General features: G+C 41.7%; 1 protein-coding gene across 4 annotated transcripts in view; it reads left to right on the top strand.

Annotated features, from left to right (window-relative positions):
- The window catches only part of kmt2a (lysine (K)-specific methyltransferase 2A), a 146,158-nt gene extending 123,896 nt beyond the window's left edge, over window positions 1–22,262 (top strand). For 3 of the 4 annotated variants that reach the window (XM_072593403.1, XM_072593402.1, XM_072593401.1), the window contains exons 32-36: window positions 7,281–7,455; window positions 8,127–8,234; window positions 9,208–9,291; window positions 16,214–16,343; window positions 18,995–22,262. In XM_072593403.1, the coding sequence (XP_072449504.1) occupies window positions 7,281–7,455; window positions 8,127–8,234; window positions 9,208–9,291; window positions 16,214–16,343; window positions 18,995–19,270 (773 nt within the window). In that variant the 3' untranslated portion in view covers window positions 19,271–22,262. The remainder of the gene's footprint in view (window positions 1–7,280; window positions 7,456–8,126; window positions 8,235–9,207; window positions 9,292–16,213; window positions 16,344–18,994) is intronic. The other variant, XM_072593404.1, reaches the window with a different exon arrangement.
- The last annotated feature ends 359 nt before the right edge of the window (window positions 22,263–22,621 follow it).

Here is a 22,621-nt window from a genome sequence, read left to right as displayed (position 1 = left end):
TACCTTTTAAACACATTACCCTAATATACCGATAACTTTCATATAAGTTCACCTTAATTTCTTCCCATATACCTATATATATAATAACACACAGATAAAACATTAAATAAAGACAACTCTCATCTAAATTCTATCAGTTAAATCCACGATAACACGTCTGCGATTAGATTCTTCTGACCCGCAACATGTATGATTTCTAAATTAAAAGTCTTTAGCATAAGACTCCAATGAAATAGTCTCATTTTCTTATCTTTAAAACATTCTAAGAATGTAAGAGGGTTGTGGTCGGTGTACATAATTGTCTCCGACACATTGTAAGTTTGCAGATGATACTAAAATTGCAGGTGTAGTGGACAGCGAAGAAGGTTACCTCAGTGAAACGGGATCTTGATCAAATGGGCCGAGGAGTGGCAGATGGAATATAATTTAGGTAAATATAAGGTGCTGTGTTTTGGAAAAGCAAATCAGAGCAGGACTTATACACTTAATGGTAAGATCCTGGGGACTGTTACTGAAGAGACCTTGGAGTGCAGGTAGATAGGATAATGAAGAAGGCTTTTGGTATGCTTTCCTTTATTGGTCAGAGCAGTGAGCGTAGGAGTTTAGAGGTCATGTTGCAGCTGTACAGGACATTAGTTAGGCCATTTTTGGAATATTGTGTGCAATTTGGATCTCCCTCCTATCAGAAGGATGTAGTGAAACTTGAAAGGGTTCAGAAAAGATTTACAAGGATGTTGCCAGGGTTGAAGAGTTGGAGCTGTAAGGAAAGGCTGAATAGCCTGGGGCTGATTTCCCTGGAGAGGCAGAGGCTGAGGGGTGACCTTATAGAGGTTTATCACATGATATGGGGCATGGATAGGGTAAATAGACAAGGTCTTTTCCCTGGGAGAAAGTGAGGACTGCAGATACTGGAGACCAGAGTTGAAAAATGTGGTGCTGGAAAAACACAGCAGGACAGGCAGCATCTGAGGAGCAGGAGAATCGACGTTTCGGGCATAAGCCCTTCTTCAGGTCTTTTCCCTGGGGTGGGGGAAGTCCAGAACTAGATGGCATAGGTTTCGGGTGAGAGAGGAAAGATATAAAAGAGACCTAAGGGGCAACTTGGTGTGTGTATGGAATGAGCTGCCACAAGAAGTGGTAGAGACTGGTATAATTGCAGCATTTAAAAGGCATCTGGATGGCTATATGAATAGGAAGGGTTTAGAAGGATATGGGCCACCTGCTGGCAAATGGGACTAGATTAGTTTAGAAAATCTAGTCAGCGTGGACGAATTGAACCAATGGGTCTGTTTCTGTGCTGTACATCTCAATGGCTTTAAAACCATCCTCCTCACAGTTTGGAAGAAAATTTAACCAGCAAAATGAGCGAATGTTTGAATTTAAAACTTACTCTACTATTACTTTTTTCGGGAGCGGTGAGAAGAGAGGGAGGAGAGGAGCAGGGGCTGCTGAGAGAAAGTTTCCCAGTTAAAAGGGGCTTACCTCAAGAGTCAGGCCTGCATTATGTTCTGGAGCAGTGAGGAGAGAGGGAGGAGAAGAGCGTGAGCTGCCGGAAGGTAAGTTTCCCACTTGAAAGGGACTTAGCTTGACAGTCAGGCCTGCATTTTTTCCAGAGTAGCAAGAAAAGAGGAAGCAACAACTGGGGGCTACCGGGAAGGTAAGTAAGTGCTTTAAAAACCTACCTCTTGAATACAGAGTACATGCTGAGCAGGAGCGGACACAGGACTGCTGAGTAAGTGTAGTAATATATTTGGGTGGTTGTGTTACCTGAAACACTACTTAGGTAGTGTATCCCACCCATCCTCCTCTTCTAATCAAAAAAAAAAGTTTCTGTGTGCTGGATTGGGAAGGTAATGAATCTTATTTAATTCTTTATTTTTTGGTAGTCTCTTTGGGAATTTTGAATAGTGGGAATGACAGGGCAGTTGAATGTTCCTCCTGCAGAATGTGGGAGGTAACGGTCACCACTAGTGTCCCTGCTGACTTCATCTGCAGTAAGTGCACTCAACTTTAGCTCCTTGAGAACCGTGTTAGGGAACTAGAGCTGGATGAACTTCGGATCATTCGAGAGGTGGAGGGAGTTATTGGGAGGAGTTACAGGGAGGTAGTCACACCTCAGGTACAAGAAAAAGGCAGATGGGTTACAGTCTTGGGACGGAAAGGGAACTGGCAAGCAGTGCAGGGATCCCCTGTGGCCGTTCCCCTCAATAACAAGTATACTGTTTTGGATACTGTTAGAGGACATCACTTACCAGGTCTCTGGCACAGAGTCTGTCCTTGCTGCTCAGAAGGGAGAGGGGAGAGGAGCAGAGCATTAGTGACTGGGGACTCCATAGTTAGGGGGACAGATAGGAAGTTCTGTGGGATCGAAAGAGACTCGCGGTTGGTGTGTTGCCTCCCAGGTGCCAGGGTTAATGATGTCTCGGATCGTGTTTCCAGGATCCTTGAGGGGGAGGGGTAGTAGCCTCAAGTCGTGGTCCACGAAGGCATCAACGACACAGGTAGGAAAAGGGATGGGGATTTAAGGTAGAAATTCAAGGAACTAAGGTGGAAGCTGAGAGCTAGAACAAACAGAGTTGTTATCTTTGGTTTATTACCCGTGTCATCTGCTAGTGAGGTGAGGAGTAAGGAGAGAGAAGAGTTGAACACATGGCTGCAGGGAAGGAGGGTTTCGGATACCTGGATAATTGGGGCTCATTCTGGGGTAGGTGGGACCTCTACAGACTGAACCAGAGGGGTACCAATATCCTGGGGAGAAGTTGGTAATGCTCTTAGGGAGGGTTTAAACTAATTCAGCAGGGTGGATGGGAATCTAAATTGTAGTTCCAGTGTCCAGGAGGTTGAGTGTAGTAGGGTAAGAAATATGGTTTCAAGTCGCAAGAGTGCACCAGCCAGCAGTAAGGTGGTCTGAAGTGTGTCTACTTTAATGCCTGGAGCATTTGGAATAAGGTGGGTGAACTTGCAGCGTGGGTTGGTACCTGGGACTTCGATGTTGTGGCCATTTCAGAGACATGGATAGAGCAGAGACAGGAATGGTTGTTGCAGATTCCGGGATTTACATGTTTCAGTAAGAACAGGGAAGATGGTAAAAGGTGGAGGTGGTGTAGCATTGTTAGTCAAGGGTAGTATTACGGTCGCAGAAAGGAAATTTGAGGACTCGTCTACTGAGGTAGTTATGGGCTGAGGTTAAGAATGGGAAAGGCGAGGTCACCCTGTTGGGAGTTTTCGATAGGCCTCTGAATAGTTCCAGAGGTGCTGAGGAAAGGATTGCAAAGGTGATTCTAGATAGGAGCAATAGTAGCAGGGTAGTTGATTAGGGGTATTTTAACTTTCCGAATGTTGACTGGAAATACTTTAGATGAGTCAGTTTTTGTCCAATGTCTGCAGGAGGGTTTCCTGACACAGAATGTAGACAGGCCAACAAGATGCGAGGCCATATAAGATTTGGTCTTGGGTAATGAACCTGTTGAGCACTTTGGTGATTACCACAATTTGGTAATGTTCATTTTAGCGATGGAAAGGGATAAATGTATACTGCAGGGAAAGGGTTATAGCTGGGAGAAAGGCAATTATGATGTGAGTAGGCAATTTTTAGGATGCATAGTAAGGGGAAGGAAACTGCAGGGGATGGACACAATTGAAATGTGGAGCATGTTCAAGGAACAGCTACTGTGCATCCTTGATAAGTGTGTACCTGTCAGGCAGGGAGAAAGTGGTCGAGCGAGGGAGCCATGGTTTATTAAAGAAGTTGAATCCCATGTCAAGCGGAAGAAGAATGCTTATGTTAGGTTGTGACGTGAAGGCTCAGTTAGGATGCTGGAGAGTTACAAGCTAACCAGGAAAGATCTAAAGAGAGAACTAACAAGAGCCAGGAGGAGACATGAGAAGTTGTTGGCAGATAGGATCAAGGAAAGCTTTCTATAGGTTAGATTAGATTAGATTACATTACATTACAGTGTGGAAACAGGCCCTTCGGCCCAACAAGTCCACACCGCCCCGCCGAAGCGCAACCCACCCATAACCCTACATTTACCCCTTACCTAACACTATGGGCAATTTAGCATGGCCAATTCACCTGGCCTGCACATCTTTGGACGGTGGGAGGAAACCGGAACACCCGGAGGAAACCCACGCAGACACGGGGAGAACGTGCAAACTCCACACAGTCAATCGCCTGAGGTGGGAATTGAACCCGGGTCTCTGGCGCTGTGAGGCAGCAGTGCTAACCACTGTGCCACCGTGCCGCCCACTATATATCAGGAATAAAAGAATGACTAGAGTAAGATTAGGGCCAATCAAGGATAGTAGTGGGAAGTTGTGCGTGGAGTCCAAGGAGATAGGAGAAGCGCTAAATGAATATTTTTCGTCAGTATTCACATTGGAAAAAGACAATGTTGTTGAGGAGAATACTGAGATACAGCTATTAGACTAGACAGAATTGAGATTCACAAGGTGGAAGTGTTAACAATTCTGGAAAATAGATAAGTCCCCTGTGCCGGATTTACCCTAGGATTCTCTGGGAAGCCAGGGAGGAGATTGCAGAGCCTTTGACACTTTGGTCTTTACATCATCATTGTCCACAGGAATAGTGCCAGAAGATTGGAGGATAGCAAATGTCCCCTTATTCAAGAAGGGGAGTAGGGATAGACTAGTGTTCCTTACTTCAGTTGTGGGTAAAGTGTTGGGAAAGGTTATAAGAGGCAGGATTTATAATCATCTTGAAAGGAATAAGTTGATTAGGCATAGTCAACACAGTTTTGTGAAGGGTAGGTCGTGCCTCACAAACCTTATTGAGTTCTTTGGGAAAGTGACCAAACAGGTGGATGAAGGTAAAGTGGTTGATGTGGCGTATATGGATTTCCGTAAGGCGTTTGATAAGTTTCCCCACAGTAGTTTATCGCACAAAATACAGAGGCATGGGATTGAGGGTCATCTAGCAGTTTGGATCAGAAATTGGCTAGCTGAAGAACACAGAGGGTGGTGGTTGATGGGAAATGTTCATCCTGGAGTTCAGTCACTAGTCATGTAGCGCAAGAATCTGTTTTGGGATCATTGCTGTTTGTCATTTTCAGAACTGATCTGGATGAGGGTGTAGAAGGATGGGTTAGTAAATATGCTAATGACACTAAGGTCGGTGTTGTTGTGGACAGTATGGAATGATGTTGCAGATTATAGAGGGACATAGATAAACTGCAGAACTGGGCTGAGAGGTGGCAAATGAAATTTAATATGGAAACGCGTGAGGTGATTCACTTTGGAAGGAGCAACAGAAATAAAGAGTACTGGGCTAACAGTAAGATTCTTGGTGGTGTAGATGAGCAGAGCGATCTCTTGGTGTCCATGTACATAGATCCCTCAAAGTTGCCATCCAGGTTGATAGGGTTGTTAAGAAGGCAATATGGTGTGTTAGCTTTTATTGGGAGTGGGATTGCGTTTCGGAGCACGAGGTCATGTTGCAGCTTTATAAAACTGGTGCAGTCACACCTGGAGTATTGCGTACAGTTCTGGTCATCACATAAGAGGATGGATGTGGAAGCTTTGGAAAGGATTCAAAGGAGATTTACTGGGATGTTGCTTGGTATGATGGAAGTCTGAGGGACTTGAGGCTGTTTTTGTTAGAGAAAAGAAGGTTGAGAGGTGACTTAATTGAGACATATAGGATAATCAGAGGGTTAGATAGAGTGGACAATAAGAGCCTTTTTCCTCAGATGGTGATGGCTAGCATGAGGGGACATCGTTTTTAATTGAGGGGTGATAGATACAGGACAGATGTCAGAGGTAGTTTCTTTACTCAGAATAGTAGAGGCATAGAACGCCTTGCCTGCAACAGTAGTAGACTCGGCAACTTTTAGAGCATTTAAATGGTCACTGGATAAACATAGATGAATAGTGTAGGATAAATAGGCTCTAGATTGGCTCCACAGGTCAGCGCAACATTGAGGGCCAAAGGGCCTGTACTGCGCTGTAATGTTCTAATCTAATTTGAATCTGCGTTTGTGAAGTTTGGTTCTAAGCTGTAAAAATTTTCATTTTACTTTATATTGAAATATAATATTTTCACACAAGACATCTGTTGTTTCTGTTTAAATTTCAATTGCCTTGCATCTTAATTGTCATACAACAGGTCTTTTCTCTTCATTCGTTCATGGGAGGTGAGCATTATTGGGTAAAGTAGGCCAGCATTTTTGCCAATCTCTAATTGCCCTTGAGAAGGTGATGATGAGCTGCCATGTTGAACTGCTGCTGTCCATGGGTGTAGGGACACCCACAGAGCTGTTAGGGAGGGAGTTACAGGATCTTGACCCAACAATGGTGAAGGAGCAACAATATAGTTCTTAAGTTAAGATGCTGAGTGGTTTAGCAGGGGAATGTGCAAGTGATGGTGTTCCCATGTATCTGCTGCCCCTTCCTTTTCTAGGTGGTAGAGGTCATGGGCTTGGAAAGTGTCACCTTTGGGGCATTGATGAACTGTTGCAGTGCATTCGTACTATTGATGGTGGAGGGAGTAACCGTTGCAGGTGTTAGGTGGGGTGCAAGTGAAGCAGGCTGCTTTGTCCTGGAAGGCTTCAAGCTTCGAGTGTTGTTGGAGCTGCAATGAACCAGGCAAGTGGAGCATGTTGGATCACATACCTGAGATATGCATTGTAGACGTGAACAGGCATTGAGGAGTCAGGAGGTAAGTTACTCATTGCAGGATTCCATGCCTCTGACCTCCCCATTTAAGTGGCTGGTCTAGGTCAGTTTATGGTCCATGGTAACCCCTAAAATGTTGATGGTGAGTAATTGTCCTTTAATTTATTATTTAACTGTGAATATAGAGGACCTGCTGTCTGTTTGTCTCAGCTGCTCTGCTTGAATGTAGGAATAGGAGGAGGCTATTTGGCTCATTGAGCCTGTCCACCAACCACTTACATCATGGTCAGTCTCTATCTAAACTCTATTTACTTGCTCTCACTAACCACATTTTAACAAAATACTTTCAATCCCAAATTTGAAATTTTCTGTACAGAGTTTTAGAAGGGAGAGTTTCAGATTTCCACTATCTTCCATGTGGGGTGCTTCCATTTGAAGGAACACAAGTATAGGTTATACATAACATCATTTAACCAGGATTACTGATATTTTCTGTCCTTAAAGTGGAATTGATAAAGTAGCATGAGAAAATTGAACTGTTCATCACATTGATGGGTATTAAGTTATGTTCTTTGGCTACCCATGTGCTTAGTATTTTCAGGGTTTTATACGCAAATGCTAGTTTTTATTTTTGTTTCCATTTGCAGCGATAAATGGACTGAAAATGCTGGGTATTTCTCATGATGCAGTGGTGTTCTTAATTGAACAGCTTTATGGAGCCAAGCGCTGCAAAAATTACAGCTTCAAGTTTCACAAACATCAGGAAGTGGATGAGCTTCCTATCAACCCCCACGGATCAGCAAGAGCCGAAATACACCAAAGGTAAAACACTAGCATAGAAATTTGTACTTAAGCTGTTCACTGTTGCACTGAGCTGATTATAGTTAGCAAAGTGACTTCATGTTGCAGTTGAGTGATCAGGATTTACATTAGCTACAAATAAAGTCATCAACAAGCTATCATTAGGCAAAAAATTTTGAATGGTAAGGTGGAGTTTGCTTCCCAACAAGAGTTTCAGATTTGAGAGAGAGAATATGATTAACTGGCACATACAGGAACCCTAGAAGTCTGAACTGGATTTTCTTTCTCTCAACGTCAGAATCATAGATGAAGGACTGGACTCATCGGCAGAATTACCACAAAGCAGAAAATGGGAAATCTTCTAGGGATTATGCCAATTCTGCTTTGTAAACTTTTGAAGAGAAAGAGACTGTTGAGAACCCAAGACATTTAAAGTTTTTGAAGTCCTGGAGTAGAGTTGGGACATGGTTATTGTTGATTTTAATGAAGTGAGAATGGAAGTTTCATGGTCTAGGACAATCCCAGGGTTAATAAAAGAGGAAAGAAATAACAATGTGATCGTCAGTCTTTCAAAGCACGAGTTATAAGATTGAGTGAAGCAAGATAAATATGCATTAAATATCGCAATTATCACATGACAATAGTACTTCCGAGAAGATCCATGGTATATTACTTTATCTTTATTCATGCAGGAAGTCAGCATTTGATATGTTCAATTTTTTGGCTTCAAAACATCGGCAGCCACCAGACTATTGTCCCAATGAAGAGGAGGAAGAGGAGGTGCAGCTTAAATCAGCACGGTGGGCTTCAGTTAATCATAAGTGCATATCCAACTTGTTATATGTTAATATTTAGAAGTTATTGTGAATAAAATCAATGACTGAATTATAAATTCCCCAGATACAGAAATCTAAATCTTTATCCAGAGTTATATAAATTTGTAAACATGTACGTGATTAACCAGTTTTTTTAGGTAAGGATATCAAGAAATATATACTGTAGTCATTAAATAAATTGAGAGACAGCTTACCTACGGGAGTGAAGAGAAAGGCCTTTGAGGGATGAATGGCTTCCTTTTCCTACCAGTGGACCAGCATCTTAAAAAGAGCAGCGCCATTTTAGATGTTAAACCTTGGCTCCAGTTTTTGTAAACAAAAACAAAATTCTTTGAAAATGCAATCTATATCTCATGGTGGGGCTCAATGCATCAAGAAAACGATGTGTTGTAGCAGGTGGTTTTCTTCCTTGCACTGCCTCAGACAGTTTATACCCAAAATACTGATACTGGAGCAGCTATCATATATAGTGGAATTATGGTCACTTACACAATATACCATGCCAGATTACTTGTCCTGCCAATAATGCGAGAAGCGAATTTTTTAATGGTATTCATTATTTTTCACATGATGTTTGTTTTTTGAAATTCAGCTCGGCTTCTGTTATGTTAATGTGGGTTCGAATAGCTTATTTCTTAAATGGTTTTGTATTAAGTATGCCATTCATAAAATGTATCCCATAATTTGTTTTTACTGGTGCTCAAAGGTAAATGTAAGTTTATTTGACTATGTTTCAGAAGATAATTTGTACATAAAGATACTTATTTGAAGTAAAAATCAAATTGAGATAAATACTACTTTGTCACTGAGTTTCACTGTCAGGGAACTGAAGAAATACATTTGAAGAGAGGTTGATGTCTATAATGTAAATATCCTGGAAAAAATTATAATGAAGTGGTAGCATTGCAGTAACTTCTTATTGTCTTTGACCTTGTAGGCGGGCAACTAGCATGGACCTCCCAATGGCCATGCGATTCAGGCACTTGAAAAAGACTTCAAAAGAAGCAGTTGGTGTCTACCGGTAAGGGAAAATGAATTCTACATAGTATGCACTGTGTATAGAGGTGTGTTAAGCTGCTAGTGGAATAGTGAACGGATTTGCTCCATTACATTATGTTAGTGTCAACTTATCACAAATTTACAGTTTGTGCTGTTGGAGTTACTTTGATATATTACAGCGCACAAAGTGAGGATTTTAAAAGTTAAGCTTTCTGTAAGACCGTCAAACTTAGCTGAACCGATCATATTGTAGCTCCACAAAGACATGGTTTTGTATGGCCTGAGAACCTAATTCAATGGATACAGCATTTAACTGCATGTTACTTGAATGCGAAAAATAAGAGCCACAGTAACTAAAGAGAAAGGAAGAGCAGGTTCATGTGGACAAATGATCATCTTTTGTATACAGTGTATTGCAGGATTGTTCAACACTCAGGGCACCGTGTAAACATATTTGCAGCTGGTGCAAATCATTGAGAACAACATTATCTGTTTAGGATCTTGTTATGTATGTGCTGTCAGTTCCCAGTATATATTCTGATATCATTCTAGTGCTTTTCTTGATGATTATCCATTTAGTTGCTTATTGGAGAGCCTTCTGAGTAAAATCAAACTCATCTCGATTCTGACCATTTTGATTTCTGTTGAGGTCTGCCAGACTGGAAGCTACTAGAATGAACCTAAATTTGGATCCTTCACCGCCACCCCCCCCAAAAAAAAACACCCTGAGGGATATTATTGTCCAGCCATAGAAACCTTGGCAACACAAGCAGCTCAAGAGGCTCAATTCTGAGGAGAATGACTGTACCCCCTGTCAGTCCAATGTTAGCCTGTCATGTACAAGACACAACTCAAGGCACTGATAAGAACAGTCTCCACTTGGCTGAATGAGTGCAGCTCCAAAAACACCCAAGCTCAACACCATCCAGGACAAAGCAGACCGCTTGTTTGGCTCCCCATCCGGCACATTGAAGATTCAACCTACGATACAGGGCAGCCTGGACACTATCTACAAGATGCACTGTGATAATTCAGTAAGAGTCCATAGGCGGTACCTTAAAATCCATAACTTTTGCCACGTAGGATGCCAAAGGCAGCAGATTCACTTGCACACTTGAAAGTTCCTGTCCGAGCCGCATACCATCCTGGCTTGGTTGTAAACATAGAGGAATGACAGGAACATTATAGTCTGATACTGAAAGACCACGAAATCCACCATTCCTACTTAATCCTTTGATTGATTCTCTTTCTAGTTTCTCTTCCAATCCACTTTCAGGAACATTAATTTCCTGAATGCACGATTCCAACTTCTCTGATTATTCAGAGTAACTTTAGATCTCTGAATGATACGTGCTCAAATCTACTTCACCTAACACATCAGTTGAAATGAGTGTGGTCTGAAATGGTGCCATTAAAATTAAACTGGATTTGCTAGCAGTATCAATAATCCCAGAATTTTATGGAAATAAACTGCAAGGAGAAGGTTTTCTGGCTTGTAGGGATTATTAACATTTTTTAAATTGTGTTTTTTTTAAATTATAGTTCAAGCTGGCTACCCTGAATCCTGAAATGAACTCATTTGTGGAAGTAAAATAAGACTGTAATTGACTATTTTAACGCTTTAAAAGTTAGATGGCAATTTGAAAGGACACAAACTCATAAAAGATGTAACCAGACTTGAAACGGATAGTGAGCAAGAGGCAGTTGATCCCAAATGATTACTTTCTTCCAAGCAGCTCACTGTGCCTACCTGTCAATAACTCGTCTAGAACTAATGACTGGTACCAGTAAGCTGGAAGTCACAGACAGACTCAAAGTGCTGAACCAAATAAAATCCCTATGGAGTAAATAATATTTATGGACCATTAATCTTCAGTCCCATTTAAAATCATGAGATTGATTTATCGTCTACTTTATTCCTGGTATTGATACAATAATGGCATATTAAACAGCAGTTAACTTGGATTTAGAAAGGAAATATCCTGATTGACTAACCCTGGTTGGCCTTTTTCATTTGAGAAGTTGGTGTGGCATACCCACAGCTTCAAAAAACATTTGGCAAATTTCATATCGCTGGTAACTACTTAAGGTGGTGAGTCAGGATATCCCTTAAGAATAGATGATGCATTGTTTGAGGAGTAGGAAATAGCAGTCATTTTCACGAGTTACATCAGAGCTACAGTGCGTCTCCTGAGACTGGCTTGCATTGACTTGCACACAGAAATTCCATGTAAATTTGTTAGATTTGAAAATGTTGCCAGACTAGGAGGAGGTTGATATTGAAGAATCAGCTCTGAAAATATGAAGTTATATGAATAAATAGGTAAGTGGGCAAAGCTATGTGAAATTTAATATAATCCAGGTAAGTGTATAGTCCAGCATGTTCAAGAGGGAAAATAGACATCATGCATGTCATGAATTGTATTGAAATAGTTATACGTTATTTTCTTTGTTTTCACTCATGGGACATGGACTTCACTGACTGACCAGCATTTGTTGCCCATCCCTAGTTGCCCTTGAGAAGGTGATGGTGGTGAGCTGCTTTCTTGGACCACAGCAGTCAATTTGCTGTAGGTAGTCCCACAAAGCCATTAGTGAGGGAATTCCAGCATTTTGATGCAGCAACAGTGAAGAAATAGTGATATATTTCTAAGTTGGGATGGTGAGTGGCTTGGAGGGGAACTTGAAGGTGGTGGTGTTCCCATGTGTCTGTATGCTTGTCCTTCAAGATGACAGTAGTCATGGGTTTGGTAGATACTGTCTGAGGAATTTTGGTGAACTGCTGCAGTACATCTTGTAGGTAGTACATATCGCTGCTACTGAGCATTGACGGTGGAGGGAGTGGATGCTTGTGGATTTGGTACCAATCAAGCTGGCTGCATTGTCCTGAGTGGTGTGAAGCTTCTTGACTGTTGTTGGAGCTGTGTTCATCCAGACATGATGTGGCAGTGCCGGTGTTCATCCAGACATGATGTGGCAGTGCCGGTGTTCATCCAGACATGATGTGGCAGTGTCGGTGTTCATCCAGGGATGCTGTGGCAGTGCCGGTGTTCATCCAGAGATGATGTGGCAGTGCCGGTGTTCATCCAGACATGATGTGGCAATGCCGGTGTTCATCCAGGGATGCTGTGGCAGTGCCGGTGTTCATCCAGGGATGCTGTGGCAGTGCCGGTGTTCATCCAGGGATGATGTGGCAGTGCCGGTGTTCATCCGGAGATGATGTGGCAGTGCCGGTGTTCATCCAGACATGATGTGGCAGTGCCAGTGTTCATCCAGGGATGCTGTGGCAGTGCCGGTGTTCATCCAGACATGATGTGGCAGTGCCGGTGTTCATCCAGACATGATGTGGCAGTGCCAGTGTTCATCCAGGGATGCTGTGGCAGTGCCGGTGTTCATCCGGAGATGATGTGGCAGTGCCGGTGTTCATCCAGGGATGCTGTGGCAGTGCCGGTGTTCATCCAGGGATGCTGTGGCAGTGCCGGTGTTCATCCAGGGATGATGTGGCAGTGCCGGTGTTCATCCGGAGATGATGTGGCAGTGCCGGTGTTCATCCAGACATGATGTGGCAGTGCCGGTGTTCATCCAGACATGATGTGGCAGTGCCAGTGTTCATCCAGGGATGCTGTGGCAGTGCCGGTGTTCATCCAGACATGATGTGGCAGTGCCAGTGTTCATCCAGGGATGCTGTGGCAGTGCCGGTGTTCATCCAGACATGATGCGGCAGTGCCGGTGTTCATCCAGACATGATGTGGCAGTGCCGGTGTTCATCCAGGGATGCTGTGGCAGTGCCGGTGTTCATCCAGGGATGCTGTGGCAGTGCCGGTGTTTATCCAGGGATGCTGTGGCAGTGCCAGTGTTCATCCAGGGATGCTGTGGCAGTGCCAGTGTTCATCCAGGGATGCTGTGGCAGTGCCGGTGTTCATCCGGAGATGATGTGGCAGTGCCGGTGTTCATCCAGGGATGCTGTGGCAGTGCCGGTGTTCATCCGGAGATGATGTGGCAGTGCCGGTGTTCATCCAGGGATGATGTGGCAGTGCCGGTGTTCATCCGGACAAGTGGAAGTAGTTCATCACATTCCTGACTTGTGCATTGTAGATTTTGACTGGAGGCGTATTACTTGCTGTAGTATTCTTAGTTCTGACTTGATTTTGTAGCCACTGTATTTATTTAACAAGTCCAGTTGAGTTCTTGGTTAATGGCAACTCTACGGATGTTGATTAGTGAAGGATTCAATGATGGTTACTTCATTGAATGTCAAGAGACAGTGGTTAAATCGCCTCTAGTAAGAGGTGTTCATTTGTGTGCTACAATTAGTACTTGCCACTCATCAGCCCAGATCTTTTTGCATTTGAACATGGATTGCTTTATTATTTCAGGAGTCACAAATGGTGCTCAACATTGTGCAATCATCGGCAAACATTGTGCGTGCTTTACAGGAAACTTAGTCGACAGGACAATCGACATGCCACCCACTTTCAGACCAGCAATTAACAAAGCAAATTAAATGCTGCAATAATTAATCAAAAGTCTGGAATTAAGAGTCTAATGATGACCATGAATCCATTTTGATTGTCGGAAAAACCCATCAGGATCACTGATGTCCTTTAGGGAAAGAAACTGGTATCCTTAGTTGGTCTGGCCTCTATGTGACACTAGTCCCGTAACAATGTGGTTGACTCTTAACTGCCCCCTGGGCAATTACGGATGGGCAGTAAATGCTGACTGAGCCAGTGGTGCACTCATCCTGTGAATGAATTTTTAAAAAGTCAAAGGAGGTCTTACTCGAACTGTATTTTGCATGCATCAGACTGTGCCATGAGTTCTGTGTACAGTTTTTTGTCAAGCTATCACAAAGAAGACAATCAACACCGGAGGCAGTCAGAGGAGAGCAACATGGTTGATGCCTGTAGTGTCAGAGGTATGAAAAAAGATTGGTGATATACTAGGCTTTATGAGCTTTGAAAGGATTAAACTAAGGTGCTGTTAGATGTACAAAGAAGGTATGAAAAATAAATTTGTAAAATGAATTTGAGAGAGCGGGATGGGTTTTAAAAGTTCAAACTAACAAAGTTTCCGTATCGAAGGTTAAAGTTAGTGCTGATTCCATGAAGCTCAGCTTGACACTAAAACTGCCATTCGGAAATTAATTTACGGGTTGAATAACTGAGACATGACCTGTGGAATTCCTGGAGAAATTATTGAATGCTCCAGTTGGGCAAGCTGGGGTTTTGGATGGATGAAGCTAAATTGACTGAATGGCCTTACTCTGTAATTACCCTGTAATCTCCCCTGATTCAACTAACGTCAATGCCTTTGAGCTGAGAAACAAAACATAAGCAGTATCCTTGCTGTTGATCGCTGTTCACCAAACCTCACTGGAAGTGTTTATGTGAATGTCAGTTGGGGATTGGTTTGAGCCCAACTGTGATACACTGATGATTGAATGACCTCTCAGCATTTGTTGTTTGGATTAGCACGTACAAAGAATGGCCAGTCACACAGTTCAATGTACCTGGGTCAATAGACTGGTATGTTAATACAGTTCAAGCCATTTGGCAAGATTTAAACCAAGACATGTATCTTGTCTTTTGAGGAGAAGTGTTTACTCAGTCCTAGTCCTCTCATCCCACATCCAGTGTAACAGCTGCTCCCTATTTATGTGTTCAGACAATTAACAGCTACCAGGGCCCTCTGTGGCACAGTGATAATGTCCCTCCTTTTGGACTGACAGGCCTGGGTTCAAGTCCCAGCTGTTTTAGAGGTATGTAATAGTATCTTTGAACAAGTTGATTAGGGGGGAAAGGGAAACCTTCCATTCTTAACCTTAAATGAACACATTAAGGAACCTTAAAGCTAGCAATGTATTCTAGTGTAACTAAGTACCTTCCAGAAAAGACAGGAGGAATCGGAAAGCAAAAAGCTTAGAAGTCTTTTCTCTGGGGATAAATCAGTGATCTGTTCAAACCCAGTAGTACAAAGTGCTTCCTCCTTTTATCAATGTGAGAAATGCTTCAGTTTCTTAAATGCTATTGTGTTAGTTCATCCATTCAAAATCATTCTGATCTTCGAAATAAACATGTTTAAAATCTCCATACTCTGTGTAAATGTATTCAATCTGCAGGCTGATGTGCTGTTTCTGAACAAGTGTCCGTGATGTGAGCAAGACCAGGGTACTACAGTGGAACAGTTGTACCTCAGCAAGAGGTTTTATAGAGCCTTCAACATCGTAAATTGTTCCACGGTGCTTCACATAAGCATTGTCATGCAAAGCTTTAGTAGGTTTGCGGAGAGGTTTCAGGAGGAAGTTTTTTTCTTTTGGGTCTAGGCACTGAAGACAGGCCGAGCAGTGGTGGAGCGATTAAAATGGGGATATTCGGGAGACCAGAATTGGAGGAGTGCAGATATCTTAGGAGGGTTGTAGGGTTGGTGCGTGGCTGAATGCAAATAGAAGAAATTTAAAATGGAGCTGACTCCTAACTGGGAGCCAGTATGGATCAGTGAAACCATATTGTTAAGTAGCTGTAAGATGATATGAGTTGGAACATGGGCATTAGAGTTCTGGATGATCTCCTGTTTATAAATTGTTAACTTAGGAAGCTGACCAAGAATGTGGTCAAGCAGCTGAACTCCAAACAATGTAAGCAGGTTAGAGAGAGAAGTTGAGAACGTTCTTGGTATCAGTTTGCTGTGCACTTTTAATAAGTACTGAGATTCTGTGTTTATACAGAATTTAAACTGTCAGTTGGAGCAAAGTATCTCATTAAAGCAACTGACTAACTTATTGAGTTGGCTGGGAAGGGATTGGAGTTTTAATTATCATACAGTGGAATTTTACTTAGCCAAGAGTAAAACTGACATGATGCCATGAGTTTAGTGTTCATAATGAATGATTTTGTGCTCTTTCTTCTTCCTTTCCACCCTTCCCGTCTTTGTAACTGCTGTAGGTCACCAATCCATGGACGAGGCCTTTTCTGTAAGCGAAACATTGATGCAGGTGAGATGGTCATCGAATATTCGGGTAATGTCATTCGATCTGTCCTCACAGACAAACGAGAGAAATATTATGACAGCAAGGTGAGTTTCTAGTGCAGGTTTACGCTAGATAATAACCACAGGTGCTGGGATAGCCATCGTGGGAATCACTGATGTTATTTCTCCACCGTTTAATGAACCCTTTCTGAAATAACGCTATCTTTATGGCATCAGCGACGCACCGCCTTCCTTGTGAAATAAAACAGCTTATCTGCTTGTGTTGTTTAACTTGCAGCAACTTTGCAGTTCATTTTAAAAATTGGTTTGTGTGCAAGCTTTTTTGGCTGTTGTATGTTCAGTGTACGCATTGTGGGGATGACCAAGTTGGTTGTGGAACTGTTTCAAAACTGGGCAGTTAAGTGCCTTTATTTTGTACGTTGGACAACTTGCTGTGAAATTTGTATTTAATTAACAACAGTTTAAATGGAGGATGTTGTTAGAATTTGTTGCACCCTCACACTCCAATTATACCTGGATATGCTGTTTTGCCACTGAAACAGCAGAGTGAGCTATCAGGCTGTTGTATGTTAGAGCACCTTGTAACAATATTTTCCACTCTAATCTGACTGCTGCCAATTGCAAATACTTATCAAGTTGCCAGTCTTCATGGAACTTTGATTATTTTAATCAGATTTTTCAACCCCTCCATCTATTAATTACAAATTGTCTTTTATATAGTGCCACCTTTGACATTTTCTTTGGACACTTTGCAGACAGTGATTTTGATAAAAACTGTCTTTCAACTCAGTGAGGAATACCACCGGCTCAAAGTCTTTTTTTCTGAGGCATGTTTGACACTTTCTGCATATTGCTTAAAAATAACTAATGCTTTAGAGTATATTAAGAGAGATTGAAAAGCTAGTCTCTTCCTAGTTTTTCTGGCATTAATCTTAAGGCCAGAAGCAGCAGAATTCATAAGCAGTTGTCAATCTGTACAGACCTTACCCAGCAGTCAGCCTCATGTGCCTGATGAGACATCTCTCTCATAGAAACTATCTGATCAAGTACCTTAGGAGGACATACTAGCTTAAACAGCATAAGTTTTAGCAGCAAAACATCTTAGTGATCCAGACCCTGGGATACCTGTGAGTAATACTGTGGATCAATTAGCTATGCATTCTCTTCAACTCTTGCTCCTGTATTTGTTGAATAAAATTTTACTTTAAAAATGCTTGGATTGCTTTTGCTTGCTTTTGTAGTTTTGCCTGCTTAATGGGAATGAAAATGAAATTGTATCTGCCTTACAATATCGTCTTATAACTGACTAATGTCATTGGTGAAGGGGGTGGTTAATGGGGTTTTCTGATTTGGAATGGAAGTGTATATTGTTAATCACATCATGCCCCTTAACTAGGAACAAATTCCTGGAAAAGCCATATGTATACAGCTGAAACTGAGATTAACATGATTTTCAAAACTGAAGTGATCCATATAGTCAGTTTGATCAGATTGTGTAACATTGACATTCAGCATTTTGGTCACTTAAGCTAATGATGTGTTATGGTCCTTTCCTTTACCTCTTGGTTGATGTACGAATCATTTTTGTTATTGGTTTGTTTTCTTCAGGTCCTCTAACATGGGCAGTGTGTTGCCCAAAATAACAATATTAATTTTTGCCCCAACTATATAACATTACAGACCAGAAGCAAACCATTTGACCCAACTGGGATATGTTGCTGTTAGTGCTTTACAAAGAACCCTCTCACCTCTTTTCATCTGACCGTCACAGCATAATCTAGTTTCTTCCTTTTTATTTCTGTTTACCTAGCTACCCGTTATACATATCTATTCTAGTTGCATTAACTACTACTTCTGGTAGTGAGCTGCACGTTAGAATTACTTTCAGCTGAGAGATTTCCCTTGAATTCCTAGTTGGATTTGTTAATGACTGCCATCTACTTAGAGCTCCTGAGTCTGGACTCCCCACTCGTGGAAACATTTTTCGGCTCCTTTATTATATCCTTAATTATTTCCGATTGGAGGTGTCTGTCTCTTCTCTGTCTGTCATACATGCATGCACATATTCTCTCCCTTCTGTTTTTTCTCACATGCTGTCTCTTCCCCATTGCAACCCCCGCCCGCACCCCTAGCTTCTCTAGCCATGCCTTTTTGGAGAAAACACTCTTAACTTAACAGTATAGTACCAGAGAGTAATGTGCATTTTCTAATGGCCTAATCAATTTTCTGCCTGTGAAGCATCAGCCTGTTTATTGTCTCCTGATTGGTTACATCTCTCAATTCTAATAGTACCCTTGTGAATCTCCTCTGCACCTACTCCAGTGTCTCTGCATCCTTGTTCTAATGAATTTGACATCCCAGTGGATCAATAAGATTAAAGATCTGTCATACTGAACCAAATACAGATCTGTGGATTTGGGTTTGGCTGAAACAACAGTGAGATGCCAGCCAGCTTCAATATCCCCAGTCTATGACTAAGTGTCTGTCAGGGCCCCTGCTGCAGGCCAAACTAGAAAATGAACTGTTTGAACTTTGTGAGAGCTGTCAAAATTGGCTGCGATGCTGTTCATGTGCCTTACTGGTACTCATTATCCAGGCAAACTTGGGCAAGATAACCAAGGGCTACAAGGCCCTAAGGACTGTACTCCAGCAGGAGTTGGTATTTTTGGGAAGATACACTAATGTTAATTTATTAATATTTTTTCTACTCTTTCTCTCTTTCTTTGTATTAATAGGGGATCGGTTGTTACATGTTCCGTATTGATGATTATGAAGTTGTGGATGCCACGATGCACGGAAATGCAGCACGTTTCATCAACCACTCCTGTGAACCGAACTGCTACTCACGGGTGATAAATGTGGATGGACAGAAACACATAGTCATCTTCGCCGTGCGAAAGATCTACCGTGGTGAAGAACTCACATACGATTACAAGTTCCCAATCGAAGATGCCAGCAACAAACTGCCTTGTAACTGCGGAGCAAAGAAATGCAGGAAGTTCCTGAACTGAGGAAAAAATAAATTAACTGGTGAAACTAAAAACCCTCTTGAGGTGATTGACATGATTTTATGGGATCTCTGAAAGAAAAGACCTGGGATGGAAATGGTGGTGAAGTTGCTTTGCAATCTGCACTATGAAAGTCTTGTTGGAAAAACAAATTAAACACTAGGGTCATAGGATGGTTGGAGCACAGGTGGGGTTCATGCCGAATGATTAATGGCAAAAAATGCCATTCGCACACACTCATAGAGCTCATGGTCTTAATGCAGACCTGGTAAAATAAATTGCTAAACAGTGTTGACTGCTGATCATTTCCAGATTTGCATGGCAGAATATTAATTGACTACAGCTCCATTTCCATCCTTAAAACATCCTGTTCCACATATGGAACTGAGTGAAATGAATGAGTGCTACCAACTTGCCAGTCAATTATGTAGCAAGGCAATGACAAAAATTGAAATTCAACTTGAATTAGCTGTGTCACTTGAGCAGGGTCTCCTCTCAAGTAAAAGAAATGTAAAGGTCGTACGTGAGGGAAATTAATATCTTTAACAGCTGTGCAGTGGAAGAGGCAGTGGCTAGGCTGGGTGAAAACTGTTTTGATCCTTGTGGTTTATAATTTCTGGCCTGGGAGCAGTTTGTTTCTAATAATTTTAAAACGTGAAACACTTATTTTTCAAATTTTTTCTTCCAATGACAGTGGCTCCTCAACTGCAGAGCTACTGTAAGATGGCAGTGAAATGCGGTGAACCGTGTTTGTACCCATACTGGGTAAAGTCTGTAGTCCCATAAAATCACTTCAATCTGGCGACTTCCCTCCTCTTTCCAGGAGGCAGTTATCACGTGTTTTAGTTTAAAGCTTTGTGAATTTTTAGAACTTGAGTCTCGTTTAGAATGGCAGAGTGTAAAATTAACACTAACTAGGTAAGCATTCTGCCTCATGTTTCTTTGGATTTTATTTTTGTAAGTTTTTTTCTAGTTGCTTCAAAGTAGTACTGCACTTACTAGTGAACTGGCTATTCAGCGGTGAAATTAAGAAAATCATGTGGAAAGATACAGGGGAAGGAAACAGGAACCAGGGTACATAGAAACTTCATGCTGACCTCATTAATATGGAAAAGCCTGCTGATGTGAGTTCAACCCAGTAACCCCTGAAAACTCCTTTCTAGTTGTACGTGAGTGTTGATATTCACACCACTTGTTTGAAGTGCACTAGTGATGCAGAAGCACCACTGATATATTAATTGAACTCTAAAAGTTTTATTGGTACCTATTTCTTGATGTTGGAGGGGCAAAAAAAATCATTATTTAACCCTTTCACTGATGGAAACTTATTAATCATTGGGTGGTATGGAGTAGTGCAAACAGTCACTACCCCAGAATTATGGCTGTCACATCATTGTCTTGCCTGTCTAAGAGAACATGGGTAAATTGGAATATAAAACATCTTGGTCTTCCCTTCCACTTAAAATCAATAGATTTCTAAAACCAAGTATGATATCACCTGACCACTGCTCTTTTCAACCACGTCATTATCCTGCAACATAGCTTTAACTCTTCACTTGAGCTTTTCTGTCCAAACATTAATACATTTCTGAAATGTTGTTTGGAATTCTTCAAGGTACATTCATGTTGGAGGAGTAGGTAGCAAGGTAACCTTGAACATCCAGCTAAGAGATTGTAGTCTACAATTGAATTCATGTTGATACTCTTGTTTTAATCATTCCGTCAGTGTGTCTATTCCTGAGGACTGTTGTGTAGGGAATTGCAAATCAAGTTTGGCCATGAGTGAATCTCAAAATTGAACACCAGAATATTGTCATGGATGGTGCAGGCATATGAATGCTTTACATGCTATTCTGGTGTTTCTTAATTCATTTTTTTAATGCAGGTGTTAAATGCCTCCATTAAATTGACAGGTAAATGCCATCTAGCATGTTAGCCAACGTTCTAGTTTCTTCTTTCTGCATTCTCACCAGTTAACAGCTGTACTGCATTATAGTGTGGGGAAATGTGCTAAAATATTGCACAACCACATTACAGTTGTGGCAGCTTTTTAATTTTAACAATTTTTATTTTGACAGTAAGGAAATAATTTCTGTTACAGTGCTGAAATGCTACCATAACTGGCTCCTGGAACACAGGCATTTTGTTTGACCAATTGAATGCATCTCAAGTGGGTTTATCACACTGACTTAATGTTTGAAGATCTTGATCCCTTAATGTTTTGCACTGTGCGCTATTTAGATTGACGCTAAACCTAATGTGTTTGTACTGACTACAGCAGTGTATTCTGTTATTCAGACTACAGCAGTGTATTGTTATTCAGACTACAGCCGTATTCCCATGTATCCCCTTGTCCAGATTATTAGCTGTATCCTGTGTTTTCAATTGTCCCGATTATAGATATGACTCCTGTTGTCCAAACTCTCTTGAATTTTCAAAAAAAAAGTTCAGTTTGTCTGATCAGCATGTTGTTTCCTTAAAGGGGTACTGTCTTCATTTTAAATAATGTGTTACTAACCCAACCCTTTTTCCCCATTTATTCCTCCCTCCTTTATTGACAAAGCGGTGCCCTTTTAAGCAATAATTCACAGCTAGACAGACTGTTTGTTTCAGGATGAATTTTTCCCTGATGTGGTATTTGTTGTCCATTGTTCCTCTTCAGTTAAACCTCTGGACAAAAGTTGGGTCGGTGATGTTTCGTCACGTTTTGTTTGTCTTCATTCAGTTACTGCTGCTTAATGACATCCATCTGCCACCGGCCTTTTGGGACCACGTTTCTCGCTGCTATGACATGAGCTTTTTTCTTGAGGGCACCTTTGCTTGTAGGGAGGTATTAACCTGTTATGTAAGAAAGGGCAGTGTTTACTTAAGAAGAACATTGCACTTCACCAAGTTTGTGGTGGAATTGCCAGGGCAACGTATATACAGCACAAGGAAGTCTAGCCTTCCCTGTGTGGTTTTAAAGTTCAGGTAATGGGGGTTCTACTGGAATGGGTTGGTGGGAGGGGGGCTGGGTGGGAGGATGTGGGGGGGGGGGGGGCGGGGGAGCAGCAGTTCTGTATGCACTGACAGTTGTGAAGACAGAATCTGAAACGCTGTACAAACGACTGCTAGTTGATTTGACACAATACCAAGCTAAGACAAACTTGGTTATTACTTTTTTAGTTAGTATGTGTGTTACTAAACATCTGCAGATAAAGTCCATAATGGAAGAGAACAGTGACTAGCAGTGGGCAATTTGGTTTGTGTTTCCTGGCGCACCCCTCTACTGCATTGCAGGGCATTTCAGAAAAGGGGCAACAATTTGATTACCAATTTTTGTTGACATTTTATTCATAAGTTTTTTTTCATAAC

The sequence above is a fragment of the Chiloscyllium punctatum genome, chromosome 23, assembly GCF_047496795.1.
Source record: "Chiloscyllium punctatum isolate Juve2018m chromosome 23, sChiPun1.3, whole genome shotgun sequence".
Taxonomy (NCBI): domain Eukaryota; kingdom Metazoa; phylum Chordata; class Chondrichthyes; order Orectolobiformes; family Hemiscylliidae; genus Chiloscyllium; species Chiloscyllium punctatum.
The sequence above is the reverse complement of the archived record's forward strand: the minus strand, read 5'-3'. Positions and strand labels throughout refer to the sequence as shown.